The sequence below is a fragment of the Rana temporaria genome, chromosome 8, assembly GCF_905171775.1.
Source record: "Rana temporaria chromosome 8, aRanTem1.1, whole genome shotgun sequence".
In the NCBI taxonomy this organism is placed as follows: domain Eukaryota; kingdom Metazoa; phylum Chordata; class Amphibia; order Anura; family Ranidae; genus Rana; species Rana temporaria.
The window spans coordinates 4519268-4531390 of record NC_053496.1 but is presented as its reverse complement, the minus strand read 5'-3'; the positions used below and the strand labels follow the sequence as shown (position 1 = coordinate 4531390).

The 12123-nt window shown below is 44.8% G+C and overlaps 1 protein-coding gene across 1 annotated transcript in view; it reads right to left on the bottom strand.

Moving 5' to 3' along the window:
• The window catches only part of SLIT1 (slit guidance ligand 1), a 354779-nt gene extending 349699 nt beyond the window's left edge, over positions 1–5080 (bottom strand). The window contains exon 1 of the mRNA XM_040321566.1: positions 5067–5080. Within this exon, the coding sequence (XP_040177500.1) occupies positions 5067–5080 (14 nt within the window). The remainder of the gene's footprint in view (positions 1–5066) is intronic.
• Between the last annotated feature and the right edge of the window lie 7043 nt (positions 5081–12123).

Below are 12123 nucleotides of genomic sequence, written 5' to 3'. Positions count from 1 at the left end.
ATTATATGTGATATCAATATTTTGTATATTACTATTATTATTATTATTATTATTATTATTATTAATATAACATATGATAATGTTATTGCATACAAAAATACTACTACTACTAATAAGAATAATATTACATTAAATGTTAATATATTAATAATAATAATAATAATAATAATAATAATAATAATAATAATAATAATAATAATAATAATATAGCATTGCATATTTGCTACTATATGCAATATTATTATATGTGATATTAATATTTTTAATATTATTATTATTATTATTATTATTATTATTATTATTATTATTATTATTATTAATATCACATATGATAATGTTATTGCATACAAAAATACTACTACTACTACTACTAATAATAATAATATTACATGAGATGCTAATATATGTGATACTATTATTATTATTATTATTATTATTATTAATAATAATAATAATAATAATATAGTATCACATATAATAATATTGCTTATAGTAACAAATATGTGATACTATATTATTATTATTATTATTATTAGTAGTAGTAGTATTGTAAGAAATAACATTATCATATTTGATATTAATAATAATAATAATATTAAAAATATTATCACATATAATAATATTGCTTATAGTAACAAATATGTGATAATATTTTTAATATTATTATTATTATTAATATCAAATATGATAATGTTATTTCTTACAATACTACTACTACTACTACTACTAATAATAATAATATTACATGAGATGCTAATATATTAATAATAATATTATCACATGTAATACTATATTATTATTATTACTATTATTATTATTATTATTATCAATAATAATAATAATAATATAGTATCACATGTTATAATTGTAATAATAATATAATAGAATCAGATGTAATATTAGTGGTATTATGAATATATGCAATAATATTATCCTATGTGATATTTTAATTATTCTTAATAATATTAATTATAATAAGAATATTCACCAATAATACTTTTAGAAATAAAAATAATAATAATATTAGTATCGCACGCAATATTAATAATAATAATGATGCCATAGCCTCACATTATGGTGGTACCAAAGCTAGGGGATGATCTGATGGAGGTGGCTGAAGTATAGTTTTTAGGTAGAGGTGGGGTACTATTATTATTATTATTATTGATAATAATAATTATATCACATATAATAACATCACATACAATAATATTGCCCCTACTGACCTCTCCTTAAAGTGGTTGTAAACCTTTACAGACCACTTTAACCTACAGGTAAGCCTAGATTAAAGCTTACCTGTAGGTGTAACAAATACCTCCTAAACCTACACGGACAGACTTACTGGCTGGATCACCAGATGAAAATTAAAGAAAGAAAGCCAAAAAAAAGAAAACAAATGCAGCCGTCACATCTAAGAATTAGTAAGCTGCAATATAATAAATGTTTGCTTTTGGGTTTTTAAACCGCTTTCTCTTTTTAATGCAGGGTTGTAGAACTGAGTGTAGAATTTAGGAGAGCCGGCGGTACGAGCCACAAGTCACGTTTTTGAGAAGTAAAAGAACACGGATTTCCACTGACAACAGCAGAAAAAAAAAAAGTCTGCAGACGAGCAATTTTCCTTTTTGGCACTGGGGACACGAGTCCCTTGAAAATCGCCCAAGCCTACTTCAGCAAAACTTTATTAGAATTTATAAAATGACTTTTTTTTTTTTTTTTATTCTGTCGTTGGTTTTAGTTTATAATATGAAAAAAAAAAGTGTAACACTTTGAAAATTATTAATTGTTTAAATAAAAAAAAAATATACAAATGAAATATATTGTTTAAAAAAATATTGCCCAAATAAAAATATAATAAAAAAGGTGCAAAATGGCGGACGCTATTATTTCACGGCGTAATCCTTTTTTACAAAAATTTAATAAATGTACTTGTATTAACCAATTTTTTTTTTGCACACATAAAAAAAGTGTAATTCATCAATTGTTTGAATAAAAATATAAATAAAATATATTGTTTTAAAAAATATTGTTTAAAGAAAAATATAATAAAGAGGTGCAAAATCGCACTTGCTATCATCTGAATGGTGTGGTCTTTTTACAAAAATGTTATACATTTTTCTATGACTCGTATTAACCAATTCCACTCTATAGCAATTTTTTTTTTTTTTTGCACACATGTTAAAATCTGAGGGCCAGATCCACATAGGTCGGCACCGGCGCAGCGTATCTAAGATACGCTACGCCGCCGTAACTTACTTGGCTTTGTTTCAAATCCACAACGAATTCACGCCATAAGTTACAGCGGCGTAGTGTATCTCTGGCGGCGGAATTCAAATCGGCGATTCGGGGGCGTGGTTCATTTTAATGAAGAGCGTCCCCGCGCCGAATGAACTGCGCATGCTCCGTTTCGAAATTTCCCGCCGTGCATTGCGCAAAATGACGTCGCAAGGACGTTATTTTTTAAACTTAGAAGTGACTTACGTCCATCCCGATTCACGGACGACTTATACAAAAAAAGAAAAAAAATCAAATTTCAACGCAGGAACGACGGCCATACTTAACATGGCAAGTCTATCTATACGCCGCAAAATAGCAGCTTTAACTATACGCCGGAAAAAGCCGACTAGCGACGACGTAAGAGAATGCGACGGCGGCGCGTACGTTCGTGGATCGTCGGAAATAGCTAATTTGCATACCTGACGCAGAAAACGACGCAAACTCCACCCAGCGGACGCCGAAGTCTACGATCTGAAGGCGTACGAAGCCGCACGCCTGTCGGATCAAACCCAGATGCCGTCGTATCTTGTTTTGAGGATTCAAACTAAAGATACAACGCGGGAAATTTGAAAGTACGCCGGCGTATCAGGAGATACGCCCGTGTACTCTCACTGTGGATCTGGCCCAGAATTTTTGGCTATACAAATTACTCCCAGAACATTCTATATTTTATGAATGCAGAGCCCCTGCACTCTTTCCAATGACCCCAAAGTCACAAAAACCAACAAAATATTTAACCGCAAAGTAATGGAGATTTGGAGAGTCGCAATTACCGTGCTTTGAAAAAGTATTCATACCCCTTGACGTTTCCCACATCTTGTCATGTTACAACCAAAAATGTAAATGTATTTTATTGGGATTTTATGTGATAGACCAACACAAAGTGTCACATAATTGTGAAGTGGGAGGAAAATTATACAAATAAATATGTGAAAAGTGGGGGGGGGGGGGCATTAGTATTCGGCCCCCTTTACTCTGATACCCCCAACTAAAATCTAGGGGAACCAATTGCCTTCAGAAGTCACCTAATTAGTAAATGGAGTCCACCTGTGTGTCATTTAATCTCAGTATAAATACAGCTGTTCTGTGAAGCCCTCAGAGGTTTGTTAGAGAACCTTAGTGAACAAACAGCATCATGAAGGCCGAGGAACACACCAGACAGGTCAGGGATAAAGTTGTGGAGAAGTATAAAGCAGGGTTAGGTTATAAAAAAATCTCCCAAGCTTTGAAGATCTCACGGAGCTTCTGTTCAATCCATCATCAGGAAAATGGAAAGAGTATGGCACAACTGCAAACCTACCGAGACATGGTCATCCACCTAAACTGACCGGGCCGGGCAAGGAGAGCGTTCATCAGAGAAGCAGCCAAGAGGCCCATGGTAACTCTGGAGGAGCTGCGGAGATCCACAGCTCAGGGGGGAGAATCTGTCCACAGGACAACTATTAGTGGTCTCTCCACAAATCTGCCCTTTATGGAAGAGTGACAAGAAGAAAGACATTGTAGAAAGAAAGACATAAGAAGTCCTGTTTGCAGTTTGTGAGAAGCCATGTGGGGGAGGGGACACAGCAAACATGTGGAAGAAGGGGCTCTGGTCACATGACACCAAAATTCAACAAAGAAACGCTATGTGTGGGGAAAACTAACACTGCCCATCACCTTGAACACACCATCCCCACCGTGAAACATGGTGGTGGCAGCATCATTTGGTGGGGATGCTTTTCTTCAGCAGGGACAGGGAAGCTGGTCAAAGTTGATGGGAAAATGGATGAAGACAAATACAGGACAATCTTAGAAGAAAACCTGTTAGAGTCTCCAAAAGATTTGAGACCGGGGGGAGGGGAGGTTCACCTTCCAGCAGGACAAAGACCCTAAAGTACAACCAGAGCTACAATGGAATGGTTTAGATCAAAGCCTATTCATGTGTTAGAATGGCCCAGTCACAGTCCAGACCTAAATCCCATTGAGAATCTATGGCAAGACTTAAAAATTGCTGATCACAGACGCTCTCCATCCAATCTGACAGAGCTTGAGATATTTTACACAGAAGAAGAATGGGCAGAAATGTCCCTCTCTAGATGTGCAAAGCTGGTAGAGACACCCCCAAAAAGACTTGCAGAGAAAGGGGGTTCTACAAAGTATTGACTCCGGGGGGGGGGGCGCCATACAAATGCCCCCCCCCCCCACACTTTTCACATATTTATTTGTATCATTTTCCTTCCACTTCACAATCATGTGACACTTTGTGTTGGTCCATCACATAAAATCCCAATAAAATACATTTACGTTTTTGGTTCTAACATGAGAAAATGTGGGGAATTTCAAGGGGTATGAATACTTTTTCATGCACTGATCTCAGCAGAACAAGACACAGTTGTATCCAGCTTCGCACTACGACTTTAAGACTTGATTTCCTAACAGCTGAGCACATATGTAAGCAATCCTACTCTGTTTTTTTCCCCTTCCTCGATTATCGTAGATTAAGTGGGATACCGGATGCAATTCATACATGTACACATCCATGTATCATCCCTACAAGCGTGTTTGTTTTATTTGCACTCACTTGTATTTCTTCCCTAAAAGCTACGCTCAGTATGTGGCCACGTGCCACGTATGTCCCCATCGGAAAGGCGCTCCGGAGCAATTTATCATGCCTGGGATCTCTGGGTCACAAGCGCTCCAACCGCCATCCGCCTGCCTTCAGTCCCAGACGGGAGCTTAATAAACCACAAATACAAACAAACATTTCCGCGAGAAAAACAAACAGAGACGCACGAACACGAGCGAATCGTTACCGCAGGACAAACATCAGCCCAACGTCGGAATGAAGCGTCCATACGAAAGTAGAGAACTTTTTTGCATTGGCGCATCATTAGCAAAGTTGGAGGAACCAGGAAAGTTGGGAGTTTGTGGGAGTTGGAAGAACCAGGAGAGCTGGGAGTTTGTAGGAGTTGGAGGAACCAGGAGAGCTGGGAGTTTGTGGAAGTTGGAGGAACCAGGAGAGTCGGGAGTTTGTGGAAGTTGGAAGAACCAGGAGAGTTGGGAGTTTGTGGGAGTTGGAGGAACCAGGAGAGTTGGGAGTTTGTGGGAGTTGGAGGAACCTGGAGAGCTGGGAGTTTGTGGGAGTTGGAGGAACCAGGAAAGTTGGGAGTTTGTGGGAGTTGGAGGAACCTGGAGAGTTGGGAGTTTGTGGGAGTTGGAAGAACCAGGAGAGCTGGGAGTTTGTGGGAGTTGGAAGAACCAGGAGAGTTGGGAGTTTGTGGGAGTTGGAGGAACCAGGAGAGTTGGGAGTTTGTGGGAGTTGGAGGAACCTGGAGAGCTGGGAGTTTGTGGGAGTTGGAGGAACCAGGAAAGTTGGGAGTTTGTGGGAGTTGGAGGAACCTGGAGAGTTGGGAGTTTGTGGGAGTTGGAAGAACCAGGAGAGTTGGGAGTTTGTGGGAGTTGGAAAAACCAGGAGAGCTGGGAGTTTGTGGGAGTTGGAAGAACCAGGAGAGTTGGGAGTTTGTGGGAGTTGGAGGAACCAGGAGAGTTGGGAGTTTGTGGGAGTTGGAGGAACCAGGATAGTTGGGAGTTTGTGGGAGTCGGAAACCAGGAGAGTTGGGAGTTCGTGGGAGTTGGAAGAACCAGGAAAGTTGGAAGTTTGTGGGAGTTTGGAGAACCAGGAGAGTTGGGAGTTTGAAGAACCAGGAGAGTTGGGAGTTTGTGGGAATTGGAGGAACCTGGAGAGTTGGGAGTTTGTGGAAGTTGTAGGAACCAGGAGAGTTATTATTATTATTATTTTGGGTACTTATATAGCGCCGTCAATTTATGCAGCACTTTACATATACAATGTACATTCACATCAGTCAAGTTGGGAGTTCGTAGGAGTTGGAGGAACCAGGAGAGCTGGGAGCTTGTGGGAGTTGGAAGAACTGGGAGAGTTGGGAGTTTATGGGAGTTGGAGGAACCAGGGGAGTTGGGAGTTCATGGGAGTTGAAGGAATCAGGGGAGTTGGGAGTTTGTGGGAGTTAGAGGAACAAGGAGAGTTGGGAGTCAGCCCAACGTAGGAATGAGGAGCCCATACGAACGTAGAGAACTTTTCTGCCTTGGCGCATCATTGGCCAAGTTGGAGGAACCAGGAAATTTGGGAGTTTGTGGGAGTTGGATGAACCAGGGGAGTTGGCAGTTCGCAGGAGTTGGAAGAACCAGGAGAGCTAGGAGTTTGTGGAAGTTGGAGGAACCAGGATAGTTGGGAGTTTGTGAGTTTGTGGGGGTTGGAAGAACCAGGAGAGTTGGGAGTTTGTGGGAGTTGGAGGAACCAGGAGAGCTAAGTGTGACGGTATCGGTATGATATCCCCGTCAACGTTCCCTTCTTCCCATAACGAAAATCACCCCAATATTCCACGAGGAGGGATATCCCTGGAATCGCCCAGAAAGCCACACATGAGACAAGCTTACTGCTTGAACAACACAGACTTTAATGTTATAACACACAGCTTATATGTCATTTCCAAAACTGTTACAATGACAAATCTCCGCCCCCCTCACACTGGGGCTTCCATACAGATGAGTAGGTAGACACGACGGGGCCGATGCTGAAACACATTTTCTTTAGACAATGACATCAATGACGCTGAGCACTAGCTGTACTGAATACATCAACCAGACCGCTCGACCCCGCATATAGAGAGATAATTACCACAATGAAGCAATCAGAATAATTAACACAAGCCACTTAAACCCAGCTCTCCTTCACACAACACAATAGATCAATTAACCTTTAGAAATAGTGAGGGGACATTAGCACATCAATAACCTGGCTAGCAGGAGCAGTAAACTGAGACATATAGGCAAATGTATCACAATGGCCCCCCTTTTGCTCCCTGCTCCGGCAAACCCGGTTGGACCTTCCCTGGTCCAGTAGGGTTGACGGGTTCAGAGCTATTAGTCAGAGGTTAACTCCGTTTGGCATGACGGACCTCCCTTGGCAACTGCTTCAGACTCAGGTATGTCACCGGGTCGTCAGATCACACGCCGGTCAGTCCCCAAGTCTTTGTGCGATCTGCAAAGTCACCAGAAGTCAGTGTGAAGACAGCGAATGGGTCTGTGCGCCGCCGTCTAGGTGTCCCGCTATGGGAGGGGGCAGGTTATGGCTCTGAAGTGACAATCCCAGGAGATTCATAAAAAGAAAAAGTTATATTTGTTGAAATGCTGTAGCACTGGTGCTCAGAGTCCGGGGGGGGGGGGAGGGGAATCAGAGCCCCATAAGGTCAGCCACCCCCTGCTCCCTCCGCAGCCGCCGGTTCTCCTCTTGGAGCTTCTCCAGCTCCATCTCCAGTTCATGCTGCTGTGACCTCAGGTGGTTGTTCTCCTCCTCCATGCGGTTTATGCACTCCTCTAGCTCTATGTACTCACGGATCAGCTCCTGCTTGCTCATGTCCTGCAGGCTCTCCACGTGGTCCTTCATCATCAGGAACTGGGTGGTGGTGTAAGGGGCCACCGGTGGGCCCTTGGCGAACATCTCGGCACGCATCTGGGACGCCCGCTGCGACTCCCTCTCCTCCAGTCGCTTCTTCTCCTCCCAGGTCAGCTTGTTATACGGCTTCCAGGACCTCTTCTTCTTGAAGGGTGGCCGGCGGTGCCTCTTTCTGCCCAGCTCCCTCCAGGGCCCCTCCGGCTCAGGGCTGTCGCCCATGACCAGCTGACAATGGTGTTCCCTGTTGTCCGTAATAACAGATTGTACCATGAGGGCTTCGTAAGGGGTGCCCAATGGTTCTTCCTGACCCAGCTCCTTTGGATCCCAAGCCGAGTCTACACAATGGGCTGCTGCTGGTGGGCGGTACCCAGGTTGAGACCAATTTGACCTGGTGTTGTCATTCATGGGGCAATTCTGCTTGAAGTGACCCAGCTGTTTGCACCGGAAGCAGCGTTGTTCGTTGCCCTCCTGGCGATGATAGCGAGGGCTAGATGTCACCGGTCTGTTAGGAGGTTGGTATCTAGCGGTTGGTGGGTGTGAGGGCACCGTTTGTGGTGGAGGTTGTTCCTGTGGTGTGACCTGGTTCGTCTTGCGAGTATCTGCATATTCATCTGCCAACTTCGCGGCCTCTGGTAGAGTCATGGGCCTGCGATCTCTCACCCAATCTTTGACGTCCGTCTGGATGTGATTGTAAAATTGCTCCAGGAGCATTAGTTGCAAAATGTCCTCTGCGGTGGTGGCCTGGCTGCTGTTAGCCCAGTTAGAGGCCGACCGGGACAATTGGCATGCCCATTCCGCATAAGAGTCTTTCGTGGTTTTGCGTGAGTCCCTGAACTTCTGTCGGTGGGACTCTGGGGTTACTGCATAACGAGCCAGGAGCACTTCTTTAACCCGGGCGTAGCTATGGATATCCTGATCTGGCACGGTCCGGAAAGCATCAGAAGCTTTGCCTGACAGTTTGCCTGACAATATTGCAACCCAGTCTCCTCTAGCTATTCGGTGCAGGTTACATTGTCGCTCAAAATCCGCCAGGAAGTTATCAATCTCACAGTCCTTTTCATCAAAAGCTTTAAAAGCGCTAAACGGAATCTTCCTTGCGTCTGCTGTGCTGTACTCACTGTTTGGAGAATGTGCGGCTGCTTGTTGGACTGCTGCCAGTTTTAACTGTAGTTCTGCGTCCCTTATTTGTTTATCCTTCTGTAGTTCTGCGTCCCTTATTTGTTTATCCTCCTTCGCTAACAGGTCCATCACTTTCAGTACCACATCTGGCGTTGGGTTCGGGCCGAACCACGCTAGCTTCTCTCTCATTAGCTTGTTGGCTGGCGATTCCTCCTCCTGAATCACTGGTGTCTCCATCTCTTGTACTGCTGGCGTTGCTGCAATCCCGTCCTCCTGGTCTAGCTCCATTGATTCTGCTATGATGACCCGCTTGGTTTTGTTGCTAGCACTCCTTCCACGAACTTCCAGTAGTTCTTCCAGTGTCTGCTTGGAATCCGGGTGTGAAGGGGAATAGAAGGGAAAAATCCCACTGCTACCAACCAATTGTGACGGTATCGGTATGATATCCCCGTCAACGTTCCCTTCTTCCCATAACGAAAATCACCCCAATATTCCACGAGGAGGGATATCCCTGGAATCGCCCAGAAAGCCACACATGAGACAAGCTTACTGCTTGAACAACACAGACTTTAATGTTATAACACACAGCTTATATGTCATTTCCAAAACTGTTACAATGACAAATCTCCGCCCCCCTCACACTGGGGCTTCCATACAGATGAGTAGGTAGACACGACGGGGCCGATGCTGAAACACATTTTCTTTAGACAATGACATCAATGACGCTGAGCACTAGCTGTACTGAATACATCAACCAGACCGCTCGACCCCGCATATAGAGAGATAATTACCACAATGAAGCAATCAGAATAATTAACACAAGCCACTTAAACCCAGCTCTCCTTCACACAACACAATAGATCAATTAACCTTTAGAAATAGTGAGGGGACATTAGCACATCAATAACCTGGCTAGCAGGGAGCAGTAAACTGAGACATATAGGCAAATGTATCACACTAAGTTTTGTGGGAGTTGGAAGAACCGGGAGAGTTAGGAGTTTGTGGGAGTTGGAGGAACCAGGAGAGCTGGGAGTTTGTGGGAGTTGGAAGAACCAGGAGAGTTGGGAGTTTGTGGGAGTTGGAGGAACCTGGAGAGCTGGGAGTTTGTGGAAGTTGGAAGAACCGGGAGAGTTGGGAGTTTGTGGGAGTTGGAGGAACCAGGAGAGCTGGGAGTTTGTGGGAGATGGAAGAACCGGGAGAGCTGGGAGTTTGTGGGAGTTGGAGGAACCAGGAGAGCTGGGAGTTTGTGGGAGTTGGAGGAACCAGGAGAGCTGGGTGTTTGAAGAACTGGGAGAGTTGGGAGTTTGTGGGAGTTGGAGGAACCAGGAGAGTTGGGAGTTTGTGGGAGTTGGAAGAACCAGGATAGATGGGAGCTTGTGGGAGTTGGAAGAACTGGGAGAGTTGGGAGTTTATGGGAGTTGGAGGAACCAGGGGAGTTGGGAGTTCATGGGAGTTGGATAGACCAGGGGAGTTGGCAGTTCTCAGGAGTTGGAAGAACCAGGAGAGATGGGAGTTCATTAGAGTTGGAAGAACCAGGAGAGCTAGGAGTTTGTGGAAGTTGGAGGAACCAGGAGAGCTAAGTTTTGTGGGAGTTGGAAGAACCGGGAGAGTTAGGAGTTTGTGGGAGTTGGAGGAACCAGGAGAGCTGGGAGTTTGTGGGAGTTGGAAGAACCGGGAGAGTTGGGAGTTTGTGGGAGTTGGAGGAACCAGGAGAGCTGGGAGTTTGTGGGGGTTGGAAGAACCGGGAGAGTTGGGAGTTTGTGGGAGTTGGAGGAACCAGGAGAGTTGGGAGTTTGTGGGAGTTGGAGGAACCAGGAGAGTTGGGAGTTTGTGGGAGTTGGAAGAACCAGGAGAGTTGGGAGTTTGTGGGAGTTGGAGGAACCAGGCGAGCTGAGTTTGTGGGAGTTGGAAGAACCGGGAGAGTTGGGAGTTTGTGGGAGTTGGAGGAACCAGGAGAGATGGGAGTTCGTGGGAGTTGGAGGAACCTGGAGAGCTGGGAGTTTGTGGGAGTTGGGAGAACCAGGAGAGTTGGGAGTTTGTGGGAGTTGGAGGAACCAGGAGAGCTGGGAGTTTGTGGGAGATGGAAGAACCGGGAGAGCTGGGAGTTTGTGGGAGTTGGAAGAACCAGGAGAGTTGGGAGTTTGTGGGAGTTGGAAGAACCGGGCGAGTTGGGAGTTTATGGGAGTTGGAGGAACCAGGTGAGTTGGAAGAACCAGGAGAGTTGGGAGTTTGTGGGAGTTGGAAGAACCGGGCGAGTTGGGAGTTTATGGGAGTTGGAGGAACCAGGTGAGTTGGGAGTTTATGGGAGTTGGATGAACCAGGAGAGCTGGGAGTTTGTGGGCGTTGGAGGAATCATGAGAGCTGGGAGTTTGTGGGAGTTGGAGGAACCATGAGGCCCCGTACACACGACCAAGTTTCTTGGCAGAATTCAGCCAGAAACTCGATCGGAGCTGGATTTTGCCGAGAAACTCGGTCGTGTGTACACTTTTCACAGAGGAAGCCGACAAGGAACTCGTCGGTCCAAATAGAGAACATGTTCTCTATTTCCTCGTTGTTCAATGAGGAAAGTTGGCTCGCCGAGATCCTCGGCGGCTTCAACACAGAACTTGACGAGGAATTCGATGTGTTTGGCACGTCGAGTTCCTCGGACGTGTGTACGGGGCCTCAGAGTTGGGAGTTTATGGGAGTTGGAGGAACCAGGGGAGTTTGGAGTTTATAGGAATTGGAGGAACCAGGAGAGTTGGGAGTTTGTGGGAGTTGGAAGAACCACGAAAGTTGGGAGTTTGTGGGAGTTGAAGGAACCAGGAGAGTTGGGAGTTGGAAGAACCGGGAGAGTTGGGAGTTTGTGGGAGTTGGGGGAACCAGGAAAGTTGGGAGTTTGTGGGAGTTGGATGAACCAGGAGAGCTGGGAGTTTGTGGGAGTTGAAGGAAGCAGGAGAGTTGGGAGTTTGTGGGAGTTGAAGGAACCAGGAGAGTTGGGAGTTTGTGGGAGTTGGAGGAACCAGGAGAGCTGGGAGTTTGTGGGAGTTGGAAGAACTCGGAGAGTTGGGAGTTTGTGGGAGTTGGAAGAACCAGGAGAGTTGGGAGTTTGTGGGAGTTGGAGGAACCAGGAGAGTTGGGAGTTTGTGGGTGTTGGAAGAACTCGGAGAGTTGGGAGTTTGTGGGAGTTGGAAGAACCTGGAGAGTGGGGAGTTTTTGAGAGTTGGAGGAACCAGGAGAGTTGGGAGTTTGTGGGAGTTGGAAGAACCGAGAGAGTTGGGAGTTTGTGGGAGTTGGAG